Source organism: Aethalodelphis obliquidens, unplaced genomic scaffold (genome assembly GCF_003676395.1).
Source record: "Aethalodelphis obliquidens isolate GAN/ISIS:26980383/991018 unplaced genomic scaffold, ASM367639v1 scaffold27, whole genome shotgun sequence".
Lineage (NCBI taxonomy): Eukaryota > Metazoa > Chordata > Mammalia > Artiodactyla > Delphinidae > Aethalodelphis > Aethalodelphis obliquidens.
The window spans coordinates 16,079,003-16,097,340 of record NW_020837971.1 but is presented as its reverse complement, the minus strand read 5'-3'; the positions used below and the strand labels follow the sequence as shown (position 1 = coordinate 16,097,340).

The 18,338-nt window shown below is 51.5% G+C and overlaps 1 protein-coding gene across 6 annotated transcripts in view; it reads right to left on the bottom strand.

Annotated features, from left to right (window-relative positions):
* OGDH (oxoglutarate dehydrogenase) overlaps positions 1-18,338 on the bottom strand; it is a 76,873-nt gene that overhangs the window by 38,574 nt on the left and 19,961 nt on the right. For 3 of the 6 annotated variants that reach the window (XM_027124029.1, XM_027124030.1, XM_027124032.1), the window contains exons 3-4: positions 9,803-9,994; positions 7,923-8,025 (exon numbers count right to left, since the gene is read on the bottom strand). In XM_027124029.1, the coding sequence (XP_026979830.1) occupies positions 7,923-8,025; positions 9,803-9,994 (295 nt within the window). Of the gene's footprint in view, positions 1-7,922; positions 8,026-8,154; positions 8,246-9,802; positions 9,995-18,338 lie in introns of those variants that run through there. The other 3 variants (XM_027124031.1, XM_027124028.1, XM_027124033.1) reach the window with 2 other exon arrangements.

Genomic DNA, 18,338 nt, shown 5'->3' with positions numbered 1-18,338 from the left:
AGTTTTTGTAAATGTAGACAAGCTTATTCTAAAATTTACATGGAAAGAGACAGGCCCTAGAACAGCCAAGGCAATTCTGGAAAAGGAAAATAAAGTTCAGCAGCTACAGTAATCAAGACAGTGTGGTACTGGTGGAGAGACACACCTATTAAAAGAATAGAGAACCCAGAAACAGACCCACTGAATAAGTCCAACTGATTTTTGATAAAAGTGTATAAAAGCAATTCAATGATAAGAAAGACAAACTTTTCAGTTAATGGTGCTGGAGTGATTGACATCCACAGGCCAAAAATAAACAAACCTTGATCTAAACTTCATATCCTATACAGAAATGAACTCAAAATGGATCACAGAGTTAAATGTTAAATGCAAAACTATAAAACCTTTAGAAAAATACAGGAGAAAATCTTCAGGATCTAGAGCTAAGAAAAGAGTTCTTAAACTTGATACCAAAAACATGATCCATAAAAGGGAAAATTGATACACTGGACTATAGAGTTTAAAACTTTTGCTCTGTAAAAGACCCTATTAGCTGAAGAACAGAAGAAACAACACAAAGGTCCTTCAGTGAGTAAATGGTTAAAACAATTCTGGGACACCTATGGCAAGGAATGCTACTCAGCAATTAAGAAGGAAAAAATTAGTGTTAGAAAAGCATGCTGACTGAAAAATGCCAATTCCAAAATGTTACATATTGTGATTTGTAAAACATTCTTGAAATGACAAAATTATAGAAATGGAGAACAGAACAGTGGTTGCCAGGGGTCAAACATGGGGGTGGGGTAGAAGGGGAGTAAGTGTGGCTACAGAGGGGCAGCAGGAATGGCCGCTGGAGTGATGTAGACCTCTGTGGCTTGACTGCTGTCAGTGTCGGTATCCTGGTGTGATGTACTATGGTTTACAAGATGGTACCACTGAGGGAACTGGCTGAAAGGCATATGAGAATGTCTCTGTTATTTTTCATAACTGCATACAACTATTTCAAAATGAAAAGTTTAATCAAAACTAGAGTCTCACAGACATGATAAGATGGAGGAAAAGAGAACTTCTGAGTGACACCTGGCATGGAAGGAAGACTGGCCACTGTGGTGAGTGACAGCAGGCAGATGACCCCCGGCACCCCACTCTGGATTCTTCAAAGGTGCTCTGCCCAGAACCAAGGGTCATTAAGGACTCCTTACTTCATTAAGTAACGTTTTATCAGTACTTTAGTTGTCCTTCAAACATGGGAAGATCAAAAGGGAAAAAATGCCCAGGAAGCAGAATCTGAAAGAATCCAGAGTCCAGTCAGAGGCACAGTGCAGGATGTGGAGGAAACGACGTGCCAACATGCAGAATGTAGTGTGGCCTCAGGTCCCTGCTGGCTACAGCAGGAGCTAGAGACAGCCTACGCTAAAGACGGAAGCCCAGCGAAGCGATGGTGGACACGTGGAGGTGAAAATGCTCTTCAGAACACAAATGGACAGAAGCTAATATGACATGGTAAGTAGCTCTACCTGTTGGATAACAGCTATATGACAGGAAAAACATATCTCAAGACAATTAACAAACTTCAAAACACTCGACAGAGTTGTGTCAACTTTCCCCAAATTGCATGCTGGGGAAAGCTGCACATCCTGCTCAAATGAAGTCCTCAGCTCCAGAAAAGTGAAAGGCTCGTTATTTTCATACCTCCTACTGTTAGCATTCGAAGTCGTTCCTTGAAAACTGCAAGATCTGAGAGGCAGAGTGGGATAGCATGGGTGAGTGCAGAGGGAAAAAGACAGGCGAGTTAGTTTAAAAAAACCCCAAACACCCAAAACCCTACACCATTACCGCAGGAACAGGTAGCACAAACACTGTCACACAGACATAGACACTGAAGGAGAACAAGGGAGGGGGGATATGTGGTCTGATAAACATGGAAACGGTTCATGAACAGCTGGAATAAGGTGAATCTGAAGGAGGGAAAGGCTGCTCCCTGAGACCGAGAAGCCACCGTGTGGTGGCAGCTGAGGCCTCCTCATTTCCCCATCCTGAACAAGTGGCCGACACAGAGCTCTCCTGGGAAGTCAAATCCACCCAGTCCAGACTGCTTTGGGATGAAAAAACTGGGGAAAAGAAAATGAAAAAGCCTAATTTTTGTGTCCCATTCCTCAGAACTGGAGCACTAGGCAGCAGACTAGACCCAAAACCTCAAGCTCCTGCTGGATTCTAAAGAGTAGAAGGTAGGTCCTTGGTCTCCCCTCTAGAGAAGGTAGAACCAGGATGGAGGAACTCAGCTGCTGAGGACACAGGCTGAGAGCCACACACGTGCACAGCTGTACACACTCCTGCCCCACACCTGGAAGCTTGCCTGGCGCTAGTGAAAATCAAGATGTTGATCTGGACACACAAAATGCCTCCTGACGCTGGTTCCCTGGGAGGGTGGGCCTGATGACTGAGGGGTCAGAGCATGGTCACTGGCACTGTGGCTGCTCCCTGCCCTGGGAGTAGAGAGGAAGGCCAGCCAATGCATCCTTGGACGCTGATGGCAAGAGCTCTGACTCAGAGAGGACGGAGATGCCTGCTCTGAGTGGGTAAAGCTCTCCTCCTCGCCCTCGAGGACGGCAGCACCTACCAAAGACCTCAGAGCCAGTGGCTCTCAAGACAATGGAACGTCCAGGTCCTACACAAAAGCATGGATGCTTTGCTTAAGGCAAGGATGAAGACTCTTCATTTTTTTCCTTCAATCCTCATAATCAAGACATACGACCATGCCAAGGAGCCATAAGAGTTGCCTGTGGGACTATCTCCCCACCTCCCCTGCCACCTCCCCACCCGCCGCCGGCCTCAAAGGGAACTGCAAACGTGCATCTGTTAAAAAAAATCTAGGGACTTCCCTGGTGGCGCGGTGGTTAAGAATCTGCCTGCCAATGCACGGGACACGGGTTCGAGCCCTGGCCCGGGAAGATCCCACATGCCGCGGAGCAACTAAGCCCGTGCGCCACGATACTGAGCCTGCGTTCTAGAGCCCGTGAGCCACAACTAATGAGCCCATGTGCCACAACTACTGAAGCCCGCGCGCCTAGAGCCTGTGCTCTGCAACGAGAAGCCACTGCAATGAGAAGCCCGCGCACCGCGATGAAGAGTAGCCCGCACGCAGCAACAAAGACCCAACGCAGCCAAAAAATAATGAAATAAAACTAAAAAAAAAATCTAAAGACAATATGGTAAAATGTTTACATTTGTTCACCGCGGGTACTGGATACGTGGATGCTTTTATTCTTATCTGCACTTTTTGGATATTTTTAAAATAAAATACAAAGAAAAGACACAAACCGAAGGAGAATGGAAAGAGAACAGATATTCTGGTTGTCATTTACAGAAAGCGCAAGGGATTCCCAGCACCTGAGCACTTCAAAACATTTTTAAAAATTACTTCTTGATGAGCACAAGATGCTCTGCTGGAGAGACAGAGAACGGCTGAGATTTGGTCGTGTTGTTCCTAAGTGAAGCATAGCCGGCAAGAAGCAGGGATGTGCCTTGGTCTGCCAGTTCCTGGGCATCCAGGACGGAGGACACCCCTGCAGGGGGAGGTACCCACAATGACCTTAGCTTGGCCTGCCCTCCTGAGTCACTTGGGGAACCTGATCCCAACTCTTCACTCAGTGGTCTGGTGGCACCACACACTCACTGCACACAGCTGCCAATAAATGCTAAGTAAACTGCCCTCTATTGTTCTGAAATTATGAAAGCAGATTAAAATTCAACTCTATTTTTAGCTCATTCTTCCCAGCCATCAAGGGGGCAAAACTCAACCAGAAAGAACGCTCTGGAAGGTCAGAAGGGTGGGGAGACTTCATGTCCTGCTGTGCTGGACATGAAGTAGCTAAAATGTTGCCATCATTTGGACTTTTGAATTGCCCTTTTAACTATTTAACTCAAGCTCATTTCCTAAGACTGACAATTTGCAAACACTAATGGTAAATAGAAGTTTCACGCCTTCCTCTCTATTTACAGAATTTGTTTTGAGTTCTCCTTTAATTATGTTTAAGTCTCACATTTAAGTAAATTCCAATCATTTTGTCACTGTGAATAGTTATACTATAGAATTTATACAGAAACCACAGACGATGGCACTTTTAAGCTGGAATCTAACTCAAATGCTGCCCTTGGAAGAGGAGAGGAAATGGAGGGTAAGAGCTAATGAGAACTTTCACCATGTCCCCACCCAGCCAAGGGCAGCTCTGCTGAGGCCAGAAACAAGACTGCCCCACGCCCCGTCCTCACCCCAGCGAAGCAAGGACTGCATGCCAGCGCAGGACTGCAGCCTGGAGGGGGAAGAGCGCACAGGCTGTCTGGAGTTGATTTGTTTCTACTTAAGGTGGCAACAACCCCGACCCCAAGGGACTCGCTGTCAAAAGCTGCACGCTGACCCTTCTTTAGGGCCAACCAGGAGAGGCCTCGCTAGAAAACCTGATCCCATCTGGAGACTTCCCACCTCTCCCTAGGGAGGAATGTGGAATGTGTGCCCAGGCATCTCAGGTTGGAGCTCAACTCTCCTCCACCCGATGCGACATAAATCAAGATGCTCTTCTGGGGGACACCTGGAACCTGGCTCCTAACATAACACATTCTGGGAAAAGGCCCCCCTTTCCTAAGCAGTCACCGCACAATTCTAGACCATAACCCACACCTGAGAAACTGTTCTAACATTAATTGTTAAATTTTAATCAAAATAATCGATAACCCCACCATCTCAATGATATTTCTGTTGCATTCACAGTATGTTCTGTGTGCACGTGTCTCACGGTGACCCTGACATGCTAGGACCATCCAGCAGCTGGAGCATGTCGGCCAAGTCGGCTGTCTACCTGTTAACACTCTCTACCAGTGACTGCAGGGGCCATGAGTATTTCTAGGATGTTAGCATAGGGAACCTAGGCCAGCGTTTCCCAACCTTCTCAGAATTGGTCAGAAAAGGGCAAGAACTCAGTGGAAACTTTTCATATTTTCCACCTTATTAAAAAAATTTTGAGGGGACATCAGCCCCGCTCGCCCTGCAGACCTGCACTGGCTAGCGCTGCCCTTGGGAACGGCTTCCTGACTTCACCCAAGGCTCGCAGCTGTTCCTCTGGCCCTCATGCTGCTCCAGCAACAGCACAATGCTCAAATACCTGAGGGGTGATCACCGCCTGGGCCTCGGTTTCCCCACAAGAGGATGGAGAAATCGTGCCGCATCCACTGGGAGAAAGGAAGGGCAGCTCAGGGGTGTTACGAGCGGGACGCAGGCTTGGGGAAGGCTTCTGTGCAACACAGGACACCACTGCAGTCACTCACTTACCCCAGACCAACACGTGGGCCACGCCGACCCCCTGCTTTGGCAGGTCCCTGCCCCGGAGCTACCCTGTCTCCTCGTCACTCAGGGTGCAGCCCAGTCCTTACTACTACCAACTCCTGTGGGACCCACTCTGGGTTACTTGCTCCATTTCTTGGTTTCTAAATATATATCTTTACCAGAGAGACCAGCAGCTACTTATCTCAAAAGATTATTAACAATCACAGTGGCTCACACCTTCATGGAGCTTAGTAAGCTCCAGGCACTATTCTCAGGAGTTTATTTAATTCTGAAACAACCTAACAGACGAGGAGACAGAGACAGAGGCACACAGCTAGTCCTGGCAGAGCCGGGCTTCCACATAGGGAGCTGGCTCGAACCCAGGCCCTGAGGTTCGGATAAGATGGTGGGCAGGAAAGTGCTCTAGGGACTGTCCAGTGTCCCTGAATAGAGCAGTCACATTGGACCAGTTGTTTTCATAAAGACCTACATACATCAAGGATGAGATAATTTAAGACTAACTTTCCTACACTAACCCCATTGATCATGACTTTTAGGTCACACTATTTTGAATTCTCGGGATGCAGTGACCTTTTCTCCTGCACAGGAGGGGGCTGCTGCCCAACTTTCTCCTGCTGTTTCTGAAGGGCTCCCAGCTGGAGGATGCCCAGTCTTCCTCAAATGAGCTCAGGAAGTTCTGGGCCACCTCTGTGTGTCTCTGGCTTATAACCCTCGCCATGCTGACACAGAACCTCACAGGGGCACACTCGGGGCACTATTTCAGAGTAGAACGTAAGGCAAGGCCGAGATGGCCAAGAAAGAACTAGGAAGAAGGACAGAGGTCCTGCCTCTGCCCCTGCCCCTGATGAGAGCTGTGAACTGAAGAGCCAGGCAGCATCAACAGGCCTGGGGGCTCCCACCCTTCACAGACTCCTGGGCTGGGATGGCCTGGGGGGCGCTTCCAAGGAAGCCCCACCTGTGCCTGTGGGCTGCGGCGGGCGCCATCCCACCCTGACCAGTCTTGCGTGGGACAGAGAAGAGCTCCAGGCTCCCCAGGCAGTACTAATGAGCTGGGAACCACCGAAAAAGGTCCGTTTTGATACCAAGAAACTAGCAACCAGGGATGGCACAAGGAACAGGGGAGATGCAGTTTCGGATGGGAGAAGGAGACCCCACCTCCCCTGTGCCTTTCTTGTTGAAATGCTTGACTGTGCATGGGAACACCAGGCTCTGTGGCCTGGGCCGGGCTGGCTCTGCAGTCCTCCTTTTCTGGAGAGACAGCTCCAGGGCACAGAGCCTTGAGCTCTCATCAGGCAGCTGGTGCCCTGGGGCTCGCAGGTCTCTCACGTAGAGGGGGTGCTCTGCCCTGGATCTGGAGGGGACTCACGGTGCTGAGGGGGCTTCAGCACTGGTGAGCACAGGTTGGGTCAGGCCTGGGTGCTGCGGGGACTAAGTGGCGAGGAAGAGGAAAGGAGCTCCAAGTGTCCTCAGGGACACTGCAAAGAGAAGCTCACTTCTGGGGTGCACAGTTGTCACCACTCAATAAAGTAGCAGGATTAAGCTCACGTCCTGCCGACAATCTGAACTGGCCCTATTTAATCATATTCAGAAGGGCTTCTCTAATCTTTCTTCCAAAAGTGCAGGTACAAAGTAGAGGAAACCCTGCATTACCTAGGAGTGTTTCTGAAATGAAGACGGAGCAGAGACAAACCTCTAACAGCAATCCCAGGGCCAACACTGTTTGAAATCCAGCCTTACCTGACTAGTGCCTGACCTCCCACGTCACAACTCGGACACGCCTCTAAGGGCATTCGGGCACCACAAAGCGTTAGTGACTGTTATTCAGGAGGCAAATTTCGTCCCCTCCCAAAGAGCAGCGTTAGGCAGGTAGGTAATCATCAGTTTTATTAGCATGCACAGTGTTTCTCGAAAACAACCTGGCCATTTAAAAATTAGTCACGTCGTCATTTCTGCAGCACAGGTTAGCAGCACGGTGACTTAGAGCAGGTTAACTTGAGAAAGCAACCGCAGGTGTGAGCCCAGCCACGCCCCTCTGCTCAAGACAGAGAGGGTACGGTGAGCGGGACTACAAGCGCCCGCGGGGACGCCTTCCAAAGTTTCCTCAGTATGATCACCGGCATTTGAGAATCGAGACACCCAAACTGCACCACCTGCTCTGGAATTCGCCCTGTCAAAGGCAGGCCACACCGTGCTTCAGAGCAGACAGTGTGTGACAACGGTCCTGAGCAGTGCCCCGTCTGGGGCAGCACTGCCCTGAGATCTGGAAACCGAAGCCAGACGAGCTGGTCTCTGGAATATCTTCTGACCCGCCTGCCTGGGTGGGTCATCTTTTTCTCTGTGCCACAAACCTTTTCTGCCCCCAAATTTTACTTTCCAATTTTGAGACTTAGATAATTGAGCTCATACGATCTGGCTGAAAAGCTGAGATAAAAATAACTTGCCCAAAACACACTAAGGCTACATGACTGATAAATGTCAAGTGATCAGAACGAAGGAAACTTAAGAGTCTTTCCCTTCTGCCTGTGGACGTCCTGGCTGCCACAGGCTGGGACACAGAGAGAGGAGCCACGCAGCGCAGCGCTGGCCGCTCTCAGACCCTCACCAAGTTTGTCTGTGGATGAGATAATATCAGCGGGCACGGAGGAGTCCAGATCAGCATCCAAAATTCCCAGGGGGTCCAGCTGTGCTACATGGTGCCCTCGTATCTACGAATGGGCCAGCGATGGAGAGGGAAGGACACACACAAAAGGACAGGAGAAAAAAAAGAGGGAAGGGGTAAAAAAAAAAAAAATGTAAAATTACATTAAAATTAGTGTTTACAGATTAATTCTCACCCACGTTTGAAGAAACAGTTACTGGAGCATCATCAAAATTTACACAACTAATTCCGAGAGGATCAAGTTTTGCAATGTGGTGACCCCTGACCTGGAAGCAATAATACAAGCAGTCATTAAGCAGGTCCTGTGGGCTGTGGCGAGGGGTAAAAGTTGCACTTGGTCAAACCTTTCCCTGAGAGTGCCAATGAACCCAAACAACAAAGTCAGTTAGTAAAAAGACTTACAATAGTTTGTTTTAAAGCACTATTGTGCATAAATGCACTTTTATAAAAAGGGGATAAGCTCCTCAGGTTTTGATAAACCTGGCAGTCTAAAAGGACCCACTTCTCGGGATCCTTCACAGTTTTCCTGGATAAACAGAAATGGGATATGCTGGGGACTTTAGCGCCAGTGCGAAGACCACTCAGCTTAGAACACGAAGTCCCTAAGGAAGGGGTGGGTGTGGCCCTGCTGCGTGGGTTAGGGCACAGGGGGCACAACAGCAGACAGCTACAACAGGGACCTCAGTGCCTGATCTGAACCATTTAAAAGCAAAAAGACACGTAAAATCCCTTCCAATTTTGTTTCTTTAAGTCTTGGATACTTTATCCACTGTTTCTTGCTAACAATTTGGGAAGGGGAGCAGTTGCTGAGAAGTCACTTAAAGACCAACAGAAATGACTGAGGCTGAATAAGTCAGGCAGTGGTCAGCACACACCAACTGTGCCTCCTTCTACAGAAACGCCCACTGTGAACGGCGTGCGTCTCGTCATTTGCCCTGGGGAGAGAGCCTGACTTGCCAGGCTCCAACAGGAGAGACCCACCCTGTGCTACCTGTCCTGACACCTGTGGCAACTGGCCCCGTGGGCGGAGGGGAACGGTCCACATGGCCATTTCCAGGAAAGAGAACATCGGAGACAGAACTCTGTGGTGTGACACCCCTGCTACATTGCAGCAATGCCAGAAGAGGCAGCAGGGGAGCCCATGTCCTGGGAGCTCCCAGAAGGGCCTCCCCGGGCCCGATTTCTCCTCCTTTCCTCCTGAGAACTACTCACAGACCAGGTGGTAAGGTCTGAATTCTGGGCTCTTCTCCACACCACGCAGATATCCTGGAAGGGGCTTCGGCTCTGAGAAAGGCCATGGAAGCCCTTGGTTCTGCATGAGCCTCCTCCAACGGGGCTGACCACTGACTGGAATGCTCCTGGAGAGGTGGCCCCTCTGCAGGCTCAGCTGCCCCTCACCTGCCTCTCCCTGCTTCCATGGGCTCTGCTTCTGTCCCCAAACCCTACAGGTTCATTTTGTCTTATTGCATTTGGGCCCTAGCAACTGAGAAGGCGAGTAGCACACCCCTCCTGGTCACTGCTTCCTCCTGGGCATCGGCACTTCCCCTGACACCCGGGCACTGACCGCGTTTCCCTGCTCACAAATCATTCTTGCCAAGCTATGGGAAGAAATAAGGGCAGGTGCTAAAGGTGGCAGAGGATCTGCTCAAACAGGGTGAGACCGCCTGGGCTCCTTTTCTCTTGTCATATGTCATTTTTGCCTCCCTCCAGCCCAGAGCAGGGAGAGAGAGCGCCTAGTGTTTGGTGGGGGTGAAAGTTAAGCGACAACCTTCATGGGGTCAGCGGGGCACTCTGTCACGGATGGCTGGCCGCTGCCACCTTACCTGGTAGGCCCTGATGAGAGACTGCACTGCCAGGTGATCCTCCACCAGCTTGTCCACGTTGGGCTGAACCTCCACCAGGGGCTGCGCTCTGGCCACAGCTGACAGGGAGCCCAGGCTCAGGGGGAGCGGGCTCTGGTAGGCGGTGCCCGGGGGCGCTCCGGCGTTGGTGTTTCGGAAAAAAATGTCCCATGACTGAAGACAAAGAAGGAACACACATGTCACTCCGTTGCTCCCCTAAGGCCTAGGACTCATTTTTAGCCAAAAAGAGAACTGTTCTCGGCAGGTAAGCCTTGATTATGCCCATCTACCAGTAGCCTGGTTGGGTCAACTTCTTCCTACTCTGGACAGCCTGCTTCTGCCCCCAGAGGGTGGCTCTCTCAGAGGCTGGGCCCCTGCTTCCATCATTCCCTCAGATGCGCCTCCTCACCCCAACCCTACGACGCAGATGCCCTCCCATCAAAACCCCCAAGGCCCAAGGCCGAGCAGCTCTGCCCGGCTTGTGAGTGCCAACTGCTTCCATGGCAGGCAGCCCAGGAGGCAGGTGAACAGAGGCCTTCCTGCCCCATCTGTTCCCTGCCTAGTCATCCGGAAGACCAATGCTCGTGGCCCTCCTGCCTCTAGGGCTGCAGCTGCCCCAGGTCCTCAAACCCCAACTGGGCCTCCTCAGGGGAACTGAGTGCATTTAGATCCTCTTTCCAGACCCCAGAGGCGTGGCACAGCTTTTGAAGCCCAGGCCTGCTTGCTTGTGCTTTCTCGCCGGACATAAAACAGAATCAGGGGGACTTCCCTGGTGGCACTGTGGCTACGACTCTGCGCCCCCAACGCAGGGGGCCCAGGTTCGAGCCCTGGTCGGGGAACTAGATCCCAACACGCATGCTGCAACTAAGAGTTTGCATGCTGCAACTAAGGAGCCCGTGCGCCGTGGCTGAGGAGCCGGCGAGCCGCAACTAAGGAGCCCACCTGCCGCAACTAAGACCCGGCGCAACCAAATAAATATTAAAAACAAAAACAAAAAAAACCCAAACAGAATCAAGGCCTTTATGTAAGAGGCAGCCCGGAGCTTGGACCTGTGAAGCCTGAAGCGTCCTCACCAACCCCTACAGAAATAGTCTTGTCACTAAGGGCTCAGGGTGTGCAGTCGGAGGCAGAACCTTAAATCTGAGCTCTGAGATCTTGGCAAATAACCTAAATTTCTGTGCTCAGTTCTTTCATCCGTAAGATGAGGACAAAAAAAATCTATATATTCTTCATAGGTTTTTTTTGTAAAGACTAAAGGCATTTAGCACACAATCTGGTAGGCAGTTGGCATTATTGGTAGTAACTAGTATTACTACTGGTTTCAACTTCCTTTGTGCTAATGTGAACTAACTCCTCTTCCTATTATTTTTGGCTATTTTGTATTTGATTCAATTTTTTCTTTTCTTTTTTTTTTTGGCCATGTTGTGCGGCTTGTGGGATCTTAGTTTCCTGACCAGGGATCGAAACTGTGCCCCCTGCAGTGGAAGTTCGGAGTCCTAACCACTGGAGTGCCAGGGAATTCCCTGATTCAATTTATAATCTGCATAGACATTGTGAACTATAATAGTTTATCTCATACAAAGACGTGAAGCTTAAAATAAAATTTTAGAGGTCAGAGAAACTAAGACTTAATAAAATTCCATTGTCAAAAAATATATATTAAAACTCAGAGAGTTTAGAAACATGAAAACATTGTCTTTCTTCTCTGCCATGCATTTTCCAGTTTCTAAGATTCTTCTGTCAATAAACTCTGGTTAGACTTCTTGAAAAATCTGGAGAGGAGAAACTTCACTAGACTTTTGTTCGCCCTCCCAGTTAAGTGCTACCAAGATGTTGTCCAGATGGGCTCGTCTGGGAGCTTGGGCAGGTATCGAATGGGTCTATCTATGTCTGGGCAGAAACCCTGAGACTGGTCCTGAAGCCTGAAGGTCTTCTGGCTTTTTCAGGCAGGCTCTTTATGACATGTAGACGTACTGACTTGGACGGTCCGAGAGATGGCTGCATGCTGCTGCCAGTCACAAACCCCTGGGATGCGCACAGGCCTGGAGCATCACACAAGGCAGCCCGGCCTCTCACTACAAGTGTTTCTGAGGGGAGCTTTCCAGAATGTTTATATCATTCTACAATAAGAACACAGTCCTTTTGTATTCAAAAAGATTAATTTAAAAAAATCAAACTATTAGGGATGATAGTACAACACGGTGAATATACTAAAAACCAGAATTGTACAATTTTTACATGCAAATTCTACCTCAATAACAATTTTTAAATGTTTTAACATATCTCACTATTCAAGGTTTTACTGTTTTTACCTTTCTGGTTAATTTTCAGCATGTCAGCTGATGGTAGAAGGGAGCTCTGGGGTTCTCTTTTGGCAAAGGCCATAACACCGACTGCAGAGCACCTTGCATCACGTGACCTGACAACCAGGGGCATTCTACACCCAGGGCTTGGAACCCCAAGACCATTCTCTCCCTCTGAGTCCTCTAACAGGGGTAAAAGCAGTATGCCCACCAGAGAAAGCAACCGACTTACTCTTGGGAGAGAAAGGAGAGGATGCCTCAGGATCAGCAGCCTTGGGCAAGGCAAGGCTGCCCCAAGCTCGGCACCCACCTGGTTCCTTACACAGGCCTAAGGAGCAGACACGCTGGACACCCCCAAACATTTCTGACTCTGTGAGCTCGTACAGCAGGCCATGCAAGCTCCACGCATTCTGGGAGCAGCTCTGGCCCAGGGCTCTCCCTGACCCCCACCCATACCTCCAGTAACCGAGGGCCTGGACTGAAAGGAGCCCCGTTGATAGGGTAGGGGATGCGGCAGGAGTCAGCCCAGCCCTGCACGGCAAGAACCAACAGCACACCGTTCCTGCCTTGTAAAACCTCATCTAGTTTCTGCTTTGCCCCCAGCGGGCTCTAGCACTGGCGTCCCCACCCTTACGTGTGTCCACGCCAAGTCCTGCTCTGGACATTTACCCTGGGGCTGCAGGGGGGCTGAAGGACAGGGCATGACCCTGAAACCAAGTAGCCTCTGGAGAGCAGCACACAGGATCCCAACTTTCTTCAAGCCTTAAACACTGTCTTCTTCCCCACAGAACGCATGAACACATGTGCAGAAATGCAGCGGCAGTCGCCCAACGACAAGACCTTGGATGGAGAGGGTCCCCTGGCTGCACGCCGACCCCTCACCCTGATGGGCACCAGCTGCTGACAGACCCAGAGCCAAAAGGCATAGCAAAAAACACAAGTTCACCTCTCTTTAGAAAAATCAGCTTTGAATAACAAGAACAGTAGTGGCAGCCACAGAGGTAGGAGTAGTTACCACACTGATGTTCCAAGCACCTGGAATGCCAACTACAGCCTCCTGGGGAGAGGTTCAGGCAGGCAGGACTGACAGCGTGGTCACCAGGCAGAGATACTGATCAGGTTAAGTAAGACAGAGCAACCCTTACATAAACAGCGTCTCTCAGGCTGGCTTACCCTTGCCAAAGCCAGCAAACAATAAAATCAAAGGATTTCCAGGGCTGACACCCGGAGGGCGCAGGCCAGGCCCCTGGGTGGCAGTGGGGTGGGGAGGGAAATCGCAGTCATCGGGCCTCCTCTCTCTGACCTTCTTTTGTGCTTGGGATAAAACTCCAGGTGATTTTCAATTGGCTGAGGACAGCGACACAGACTGAAATTCTGCTCAAGCTGGAGGCGGTCAGAAAAAACTGGTTCCTACCAGTATTGCAGAGAGCTGGGAAACACTGGGAAAGAATATGCCAGGAATGCAGCTTCCTCCAGGCCCGTAATTCACCCCCGCTGCGCACGCTTCCCTGCAGCTCCGGCAGGCCCTCCCCCGCACGCTCTGGGCAGGTGTGGGTACCTGCACTCAGATGAGGGCCCGCCCAAGGAGCCCACCCCAACAAACAGCAAGCCCCCTTCCACCAGATCCGATCAGTTTGCACACGTGGGTGACAGAAAGTTCCTGGCGGCATACACTTTGCAAAACCCTCGCACCGCAGCTTAAAACCGGTAAATTTTCATGTAAGTCAGACCTCAAAAAAAAGTTGATTTAAGCTGTGAAAGTGAAGGTCATTTTTTCTGGCTTGTAGGTTTCACCGCCCTTCAGAGGCAGAGCTTCTCTCCCTCCAGCATCTTCTCCAAGATGCCTCTTTCACCCCTCCCCTCCCCACACCTGAACTGGCTTCCACCTTCGTTCGGTAGTAGCCTGCACCTCCCCCACTCCTGCTGCCTGGGGCGCTCATCCCCTCTCCACACACTGACCCGCGTCATCTTCAACCTGTGGCTCTGCCACTATCTGGAGAGGGTTCCCCTTCTGATAATCGCAGCCCTCATTTGCACACATCTGAACTTGAGGCTTTGTTTACCCGTATGTCTACCTGCTGCCAGTTCCGGTTCTCTCCCCGGCAGCGGCTTCCCTGCTGTCAGAACCAAGTGTCTGCAGACCCGCTGCAGGGACAGGTGACCACGAGGCTGAAGTGACCGGTCAGTGGGCCCTTTCCCAAATGAAGAGAAAACTTCAAGAAGAGGACGCCTGTGCGGTCCCACATGCCCCCTGCACGTGGAGCTTCGCGGCCTCCGTGCCATAGAGGCGAGCAGCCCTGGCCCGTCAACGGAGGTGTAGGCAGGCCACCCACCTCCCATGAATGGGTTTAAGGCCATCAACTTGTTGCTGAAATGACTTAAACCAAAACACGATAGATTTCAAGTACAAATAAGTATAACATTCTGGGTGAAGTGAAACCAGAATTCTTACATTTAATTTTAGATAACTAAAAGCATTTAACTGTAGTACATGAAGGTCTGCTTTCAAAAGCCATTAGCTCCTCTGCTCCCCCATACACCTCCCAGGCTTCTCACAGCCCCAACGGGCTTTCCCTGCCGCCCGCCGCCAGTCCTCTTCTCCCCAGTTAGAGGGAGCTCTTCAAAGCTGCAAACACATCCCTTCTCTGTAACGTCTAAGGAAGCGGGTCCGGTGCTTTGCACATAGTAAGTGCTCAACACACCTGCTGAGTTAAGTTCAGACAGGTCAGACTCCTTCAAAAGCGAACATCTTGACAGGTGTGGTGTCAGATGCAATGTCAGGTGCAGTGGTAGGGCTGGTATCAGGTGTGATGCTAGGTGCTGTGCTCCCTGGGATGTCAAATGTGGTGCTGGGGGGTGTTAGCTGTAGTTCTAGGGGTGGTATCAGATGCAGTGTTAGGTGTGATGCGAGGTGGATGCCAGGTGCTCGGTCTGGCGTGGTCCTAGGGATGGTGTCAGGTGTGGTGCTAAGTGCTGTGCTAGGCAGGGTGTCAGGTGCAGCAGTGGGTGCGGTGACAGCTGTAAGACCGTGGACCGTCCAGAGTCCTCATCTCAGATAAGGCACTGACCTCAGTGGCTGTGGGAGTGCTAACCAGGGGACGTGGGCATCAGTGGTTCAGTGAGGCAAGCAGACTTTACCCTGTTGATTGTCAGCAGATCGCAAGAGTGTCAGGGCCAAGTTCCTGACTGTGAAGGTCGTGACAGAGACTTGCTCACGAAGGGTTTGGCTTTGGAGGGGTCACAAACCTGCTACCAAGCGCCCTTCCCCACCCCGTCTCAAAGTCCCCCGATGTGTGTCAGATACGTAGGCCAGTGCAACCGTGTGACCTACCGGGGCCACGCACAGGCTGAGCCCACCAGAGTGGGCCTGCCTGCTGCCCGCCCGCTCCTGGGCGTTGGGAGCCCCAGTCCTGACCCCCACAGGCTGGGCGAGGGCCAGGGAAGTCGCGTCAGCTCTCTGTGCCTCATTCCTTGCCTATAAAGGTAGGGAGCACTTACTTAGGACAGCCCTGTACTTGTGTAGCTTTTTACACCTTAAAAAGCACCTGTAGGTATACTCATATTTGTTCAAGAAGCTGATGATCAAAGCTTAACCCCAGGGTTACTAATGCTTATTCTAGCTGCTCAATTCTATGACTCTGGGTTCTGGATTGGCCAGGCCACTTTCTCTCGTGCAAAGTCCCCTTCAGATGCCCTGCTGTCTCGTCTCCACCTTAGCTATGGAACAAACCCCACCCACCCGCATCATGCACCCTGGTCTAGAACATGATGTCACCTGCTAGCCACCACCACCCTCTGCTGGGCGCCCTGCCAAGGACCCTGACGTAAACACCACGCGGGGGACCGGGCGGGGCAACCTCTGGCCACCTCTTGAATGGACCAAACCCCAGGCTCAAAGGCCATCACAGTTGATAAACTAATGACTGCCAGGTCTGGACGTCAGATGCCAGCACTGTCACAAACAACCATATCATTATGTTCTGATACTGACAATGCTTTTTAACTGCCACAAACGTGAAATTCAAGGGAACAAGTGACCAAGGAAAACACATGCATGGCCAAACAAGGGTTTGGTGGGTTCAGGCTAATTCAGTCAAATAAATGGACAGGCAACAGCTCCCTGAGCCAAGGATGGTCACCTGTGACTCGCTGGCCGACAGCGCCAGCTGTCCTTGAGGAGGTGCCGCTCCTCAAGGACCCTAGTGCCCTGGAGGGAGCTGGCACTGCTCTGAGGCTGCACGTCTCCCTACCCACCCTGCACAGGGGCTCTTCCAGCTTAGAAAGTGCGCTGGCAAATTCTGCAATTATTTTCTAAGTGCCTAGCTTTCTGTGCACACCAGCCCAGCTATGGCGTGGAGCTGAGCGATTCATGTCTGTGCTGTGTATGAAAAGCCTGCATGGGGCAGTGTCTACAACCCTCCTGCTGTGCCCTGTCTGTGCCAACTGCTGGGCTCCATGCCTTTCCTGAAAACACCGTGTGGGACTGTCCAAACGTCCTGACGAGACGATGCCCGGGGTGAGGGGGCGAGAAGACCCGCGGTGGACTGCCACAGACCTGCACAAAAGGTTCCTGCTTCAGGGCTAGGCAGTCTCGAAAGACATGCATAGTGCTGGGCTGCAGACCCCTCCAACCACCAAGGCAGGGCCTTGCTCAAACTGTCCCCAGCTGAGGACGGGCGGGGCCATGTCCCGACCCAGCTCACTGCCCACCACCACATCTAAGAGGCACCAGGATCAGGGCCTGCCTGACCTGTCACCACAGATCTATTTACACTGGGAGCAGTTAAACTTGGGCATTCTGCTCGGGGATGCCTCAGCCACAGAAGCCAAATGAACTGTGCTCGATTAGAGTGATGCTGTTATTTTTAAAGCACAGTGTAGCACAGGCGAGAGAACATCTCCAGACAAGTTCTACTATCTTCTCTCTGTATGGGCGTGCAGGTAAAATGTCAATAAACACACAAGATTAGCAAAGAAAAGCTGCCTCAGCTCTGCTGTAAGGAATCTGCTGATAGAGGAATGATACTCCCTGGGTTTCTGCCCTAAAGGAAGTAGCCCCATCAGATCATTATAGAAAGGACTGTGGTAGGCTGCCCAGGGGCCACACGTCCTCCCAGGTCCACAAAAGGCCCCCTGCAGTGGCCATGTGGCTCCTCCACTGGGGGTGAGCCCTTGGGGGCTGGCCTGAGACTTGCTTAGACCAAGGCCATGGGTGGGAGTGGCAGTGTGAGTTCTGGGTGGGGCACCCAAGGCCTGCAGCCTCTCCTCCTCTCTCCTCTCTTCTCCTCTTGGAGCTACACTGAGGACTTGTGAGGGAGTCTTTCTGGTCCCCTGGCTGATGGCAGGGCCTGGTGGATAGCAAGCACCAAGCACCAGATGTGAGGGGGTCCTTTGCGGGGCTGCAGCCTGGCCAAACCTCAGCTGCACGGAAGCTGGGAACCATGAGAAAAACTTCATTGGTGGTGTTTCGAGTTGCCAAGTTTTGGGCTGGTTTATTACACAAACGCTCGTAGAAACCAGACTTTTACTGCAGGAGAATATTATACGCAGGACGCCTGTGACGGCTCTCATGCGCAGTTTTTCTGGCATTGCTCAGGAAGTGAGAGCCCTTGCCCTCTGCCTGGCGGTCCGCACCCAACAGTGCATTCTGTCAACTCAGAATTGCAACTCTCAAGGGTGGCTGTGCGGGACCACAGTGGGCATCTGGTCCCCACGTGCCTAGTGGATGGCCCCACCTGGAGGACCTAGCCCAGCGGAGCCAAGCCTCAGGCTGAGAGAGAATTCTGGCTCTGCGAGTCGGGACCACTTAAGAGAGAAGGCCCTAAACTCAGAAACTGCCCATGGACGGCAGAGCCCAGAGCCCAGCAGACCTTCAGACCCCTCGCGGGGGCCTGGCACAGGCGGAGTCGGGGAGTGAGTGGCCTAGAGGCTCTGGACTGACGATGTGATCACCACCACAGCCCCTTTCTGGGAAAGGCCCCAAAGAACGCCTCCGGCTGACAACGCGCTCCTTCTTCCCTTCCCCAGAGAGGAGGTGCCAGGCAGGCGGCTGAGGCAGAGCTCGCTGCGCCCTTCTCAAGAGCTGCCCCAGGGACTTCCCTGGTGGCGCAGTGGATAAGACTCTGCGATCCCATCGCAGGGGGCCGGGGTTCAATCCCTGGTCAGGGAACTAGATCCCACATGCATGCCACAGCTAAGAGTTCACATGCCACAAC